The 6,000-nt window shown below is 53.6% G+C and overlaps 1 protein-coding gene across 2 annotated transcripts in view; it reads left to right on the forward strand.

Moving 5' to 3' along the window:
• LOC103626416 (achilleol B synthase) overlaps positions 1-4,620 on the forward strand; it is a 60,179-nt gene extending 55,559 nt beyond the window's left edge. For both annotated transcript variants that reach the window (XM_035959042.1, XM_035959043.1), the window contains exon 18: positions 4,373-4,620. In XM_035959042.1, the coding sequence (XP_035814935.1) occupies positions 4,373-4,543 (171 nt within the window). In that variant the 3' untranslated portion in view covers positions 4,544-4,620. The remainder of the gene's footprint in view (positions 1-4,372) is intronic.
• The last annotated feature ends 1,380 nt before the right edge of the window (positions 4,621-6,000 follow it).

Here is a 6,000-nt window from a genome sequence, read left to right on the forward strand (position 1 = left end):
TCCTTCTCTAGCACTCACCAAATTCGGGCGTTACCTTTCCTTTTTCTTTTTCTTCTCGCTATGCCTTGTTCTTTTTCAAAGTTCTAGCGAGAATTAGCTCGATATCCTGTGTAAGTAAAACCCTAGGGTTAAATCTCTTGGTTGTTGCACCATGCCGGACCATGCATCTATTTTGTTTGTTGAGTGAATTTGTGAAACATGCATTTAGAAAATAGATTAATTAGGGAAAACCCCTTTTTCCCTTCTCTTCCCTCCCCCTCTCCTTGTGGCCCAGCCAGGCGCGCGGCCCAGCCGCGGCTTCCCCCCCGTCCTGGGCCGGCCTCGCGGCGCGTGGCCCAGCCGTCCCCAACGCCTCTCCCCCGCGTCTCCCGCGCGTGGGCGGTTACCGCCGCCGCCGCCCCTGGTGGGGCCCACCTATCAGCCCCCACCCCAAAAACTTCCTCCCTGCTCATCTCCTCTACCCCCCGACACACGTTCTTTCTCTCTCTCTCTCTCCTCCAAGACGCCCTCGCCACCTAGAATCGTCGCCCCTCGCGACGTCTGCTCCGTCCTCGTGCCCACGGTGAGCCCCCCGTCTCCCTCCTCTTCTCGCCCCCCTCTTCTTCCCCAGTCCCCGCCCCTGCGGTGCATGGCCTGCACGGCCGCTGCCCTTCCCCGCTCGGCGTGCCCGACCCCCCTGCTTGGCGCGGCGCTCGGCGTGGCCGGCCAAGCCCCCCCCCACCCCCACCCCCCGCCCTGTGCGCGGCCGGCCATGGCCCCCCGCCCTGTACGCGGCCGTGGCCCTCGCCCCGGCGTGGCGCGGCCCCAACGCGGCGTGCCCGCCCCGGCACGGTTCGCGGCCCGGCGTGGAGCGGCCCCTGCGTGCGCGCTCCCGCCCCCCCCCGGCACGGCCGCTGCCCTCTAGCGCGGCTGTGGCCCCGGTCCAGGCACGCTCGCCCTCGGCGCGGCCCCTGGCGCGCGTGCCCCCGCCCCGGCTCGGCCACCTGCGCGGTCTTGGCGCGCGGCCCCGCGTCCCGCCCGGCGCGGCGCCTAGCGCCCCGCCGCGCATGCGACGTGCCCGTCTACCCCCTAGACGAGTCCGTCTACCCCCCCTAGACGCCTCGTACCCCCCCCCCCCCCCCCCCCCGTGTATATTGTGCGCGTTGAGCGTGTTTTTTAATTTATATAGTTGAACTCCACTTAGAATTGATCACATTACTTATCTCACGTAGTTAAATGACGACTTAGTTAATGTCGGCCAATTGGAATAATTGTAACTCTATTGGTGCATGTGATTAATACCTATCAGTACGACTAGGTAGGATTAAATGTTATAATGATTATTCACGAAAACCTACACGTAGTATTTCTCGACTCTAACTTTAGCCGTGGCGATTCCTTTTTCTCTTTCTCGTAATTACGAATGCAAATCATATGTCATGTGCACGTTTAATTGATCTGCTTTCTTGTATGGTGTACTGTTTATTTCCTAATTCAAGGATATGGATGTATGTTTGCATTCACATAGATAACGGTCTGGTTACGGAGTCCGAAGAACTCGCAGGAGAAGACCCTGAGCAGCAGCTGGTTGGTGGAGGCAAGTGTCCCTTGACCCATCTATGTCCTACTCATTCTTATAATTCACTCCCCGTATTTACACAATTTATACCTAAGGATTGACTAGCTTTTGGTTTATCTTGTCCTTGTTTACCTATTTTGGCTGGGTTATTTCGGTTTAGCTATATGCTAGTGCTTCACATTAATCAATGAACATGATGAGATCATCTATGATACGTTGTTTTCCCTTTTTGATTATGATGATATACTTGTGGCATTTAAGGGGACTCGAGCTGTTTCTCGAGTGCCTGTCCGTAAGGACTGGTTCGTTGGATGACCGCCCGAGAAAACAGTGCAACCTGAGGGTGGAATGGGACGCCCTTAGCTGAATAATTATAGGAACTAGGGTGTAGTTCTCTTCGCCGTAGTGCCGTTAATGGGGCTCGTTATATGCGGCTCGCTCTGCCAAGGTTGGTTCGCCCCCTTGGGGAGGAGTGCGGTGCATTTAGGAAACCTAACGGGCGGTACAACCTCAGGGAATCTTTGTAAAGGCTACGTAGTGAAACCCTACCTGTTCACCTTGGTAGTGTTTAAGGGTTTGATTGGCCCGAGGCAAGAGGGAATCACGACTTGTGGGAAAAGTGTGCAACTGTAACGCCCTGAATTTGGGGGTAGATTTTTTTCTTCTTTTCCCTCACCAAATTCAGGTGTTACCCTTTCCTTTTCCCTTTTTCTCCTCGCTAAGCCTTGACCTTTTCCAAAGTTATAGCGGGATTCGGCTTGAGATCCCATGTAAAGCAAAACCCTAAAATATTTTATTTTGCTTGATGCACCATGCCGAACCATGCATTTTTTTGATTGTTGAAAATGTAAACGCATTCATCTAGGAAATAGATATTAAAAAAAGGAAAATCCTTTCCTCTCTCCCCTCCCCCTCCTTCCCCATTTCGGCCCAGCCGCCCCTCCCCCTCGCGCCCGGCCCACCTCGCCCCCCCCCCCCTCGCGCGCCCCCCGCTTTGGGCCCAAAGCGGCCCAGCCGCGCCCCCTCCCCCTCCCCCCAAAATTTCTCTCCCCTGCGGGCCCCGCCCGTCATCCTCTCCCCTGCCCTAACCGTGCCTCCCCTCCCCCTGCGCGTCGCCGCCCCCGCCCCGGCGTGCCCCGCTCGCGTCGTGACGGCCCCGGCGCGGCCTCGAGCTCGGCCCAGCGTGCTTGTGGCGCGCGGCCTTGAGCTCGGCCAGCGCGCGGCCCCGACGTGCGCACGGCTAGTTCGCGGCGCGTGTATGCGGCCTTGCGCGCGCGCTGCTCGCGTGGTGCGCGCAGTGCCTTGGCACGGCTCGCCGTACCCTCGTCTACCCCCATGGACGTGCCCGTCTACCCCCCTTTATTTTATGCGCACTAATCACATTATTCATGTTAATAAAATAGGAAACTCAATTTAGAAATTGGTTACGTTAGTTAATTTATATAGCTAATCGTCTATCTCATTTAATGTTAATCTACTAAAAGTGGTCACGTTTCTATTAGTGCATGTAGCTAATCCTTATTATTGGAGCTAAGTAGAACTAGAGCACGTAACGTTTAGTTATTCGTCTACCCGTAGTGCGCCTCGAGCATAAGCTTTAACCCCTGCGAGACCTTTCCCCGTTTCTTTCTAACCATGGTAAATGCAATATCGCATGTCATATGCTATGCATGTTTAATCTACTTGTTCTCTTGTATGGTGTACTGTTGGTTTCCTAATTTCAATGGATGGATGTATGTATGTTTGCAATCGCATAGAGAACGATCTGGTTGAAGAGCCCGAAGAACTCGCAGGAGAAGCCCCTGAGCAGCAGTCGGTTGGTGGAGGCAAGTGTCCCTTGACCTATCTCTGTCCTATTCATTATTTAATTCACCTCCCGCATTACACATTTATACCTAAGGATTGACTAGCTTTTGTTATCCATGTCCTTGTTTACCTATTTGGGTTGGATTATTATTGTTTAGCTTTATGCTATTGCTCAACTATAATCAATGAACATGATGAGATTATCTATGATACGCCGTTTTCCCCTCTCTTATTATGATGTTATACTTGTGGCCTTTAAGGGGGCTCGAGCGGTTTCTCGAGTGCCTCTCCGTAAGGACCTGTTCTTTGGATGACCGCCCGGGAAAACAGTGCAACCATGAGGGTGGAATGGGGTGCCCTTAGCTGAATAATTAGAGGATCCGGGGTGTAGTTCGCTTAGCCGTCGTGCCGTCAATGGGGCTCGGTGTATGCGACTCGCTCTGCCAAGCTCGGGTTCGCCCCTTGGGGAGGAGTGCGGTGCATTTAGGAAACCTAACGGGCGGCTACAGCCACGGGGAATCTTTGTAAAGGCTACGTAGTGATGCCCTGCTGGGTCACCTTGGTAGTGATCAATGGAGAGTCATGATCTCCGGGCAGAAAGGGAATCACGGCTTGTGGGTAAAGTGCACAACCTCTGCAGAGTGTTTGAAAACTGATATATCAGCCGTGCTCGCGGTTATGAGCGGCCAAGGGAGCTCCAGTGATTAGTGGTACTTGATCAGAGGCATTTTGGTTTACAGGTGGCAATGAGACTGATGGTTTTGGTTATGACTATGGTACTGGTAAGTGGTATTCTTTCCATTTGGAAAGGGTACATCGGGCTAATAACTTGGGTTAATACTAAAACCTGGCTTTCTACTAGTAAATAATAATTTGACCAACTAAAAGCAACTGCTTGACTTATCCCCACATAAGGCTAGTCCACTACAGCCAAACAGGATACTTGCTGAGTATGTTGATGTGTACTCACCCTTGCTCTACACACCAAACCCCCCCCCCCATCCCCAGGTTGTCAGCATTGCAACCACTGCTCAGGAGAAGATGAAGCTGTGGAAGGAGACTTTCAGGAGTTCCAAGACTACGACGAGTTCTAGGCGTGGGTTAGCGGCAACCCCCAGTCGGCTGCATGTGAAGGCCGCGTTTATCTACGTTTCGTTTTCGCACTTTGATTTATTGTAAAGACTATGTGGATGTCTCAGACATATGATGTAATCGACTATTTCCCTTTTAATACCATTTGAGCACTGTGTGATGATGTCCATGTTATGTAACTGCTGTGTACGTGAATTGCTGATCCTGGCACGTACATGGTTCGCATTCGGTTTGCCTTCTAAAACGGGTGTGACATAGGTGGTATCAAAGCCGTGCTGACTGTAGGACCGCTAACCTAGAGTAGAATGGTCGTTCTAAGGATTATAGACCTCTGTCCCTGCCTTGACTTTGATATCCCTTCAAAAGTTGGTCATACCGACCAAACCTATATTCTACTATATATTATGCCTTGCTGAAAATTATGTTTTATTCTAATCCTTCATTTATTTATGATTCATTATTTGCTGGTCATATTAATTCTGTTCTCACCCTTTTTCTTGCGGTGTCTTTTGTAGATGGCTCGTCTTAGACACACTGCACGAAAGTCTGTCATCCCCTTCTTACCCTCCCGTCTTGATGAGCGTCCGCTTCGCCGTCCCGTGGCCGGACAGTCCAGTCGCCTGGAGAGGCTGCATCACCGCCTGCATGAGGAGCAGGAGCGTCGACGACAGGAGCAGCAGGGCTCTTCTTTCTCGCTCCACCAGGAGATAGAGTCCGTGAGGAGCTGCTCCCCTGTGCTTCCCCTGGAGGCGCCCCCTGCACCACCACTGGGCGCCCCAGCCCCTGGAGTAGCTGCTGGAGGAGACCCAGACGACGGAGGTGGCGACGACAGCTCGAGCCACGACACCGACTTCTCTGCTGACCAGGAGCCGGAAGGATGGGTCGCTCGACCCATCACTCTTGACACTGCTCGCGGGTGTCACTTCCACGATGCGCTCGACACCCTGCTACGTCGGGCACTTAACCGGCGTACTTGGTCCATCGAGTATCGCTGTGTGGTCTACCAGCATAGTCGCGGGGTCTACCCGGACTGCTGGGAGGCGACCTGCTTGGTGCGTCGTCCGGAGAACAGTCTCCAGGGTGCGGAGGCCTGCTCAGAGCACTATTCAATCTCTGAGCGGGACTCAGCTGAGGCGGCCATGCAAGATGCCGCACGGCGTGCGCTTTCGCACTACTGCTCGGTTCTCGGTGGGGTAGCTGACGGTCTCGACCTGAAGTATTACCCCCGCCATCCATCTGGCAACACAGGAGGCGTGATTGTCTCACCTGTTGGTGAGGACAATCCTAGGTTGAGCAGCACAGTCAACCTAGCCGCCGTGCTAAACACGGAGCAGGACCATGCATTAGACGAGCTGAGTAGGGCTCGTGCTGAGATCGCCCTGCTGCGGGCTGAGCGCGTGGAACATCGTCACCTGGATGATGGCTCCCCCACTCCCGTCAGGACTCAGCATCCGTACCGCTCACCTCGGCGTGGACGCCAGTCTTATGGCAATCCCGACTGCAAGACCAAGATAAATCTAGAACCATAGATCGTTAGAATCGGA

This window comes from Zea mays, chromosome 5, assembly GCF_902167145.1.
Source record: "Zea mays cultivar B73 chromosome 5, Zm-B73-REFERENCE-NAM-5.0, whole genome shotgun sequence".
Taxonomy (NCBI): domain Eukaryota; kingdom Viridiplantae; phylum Streptophyta; class Magnoliopsida; order Poales; family Poaceae; genus Zea; species Zea mays.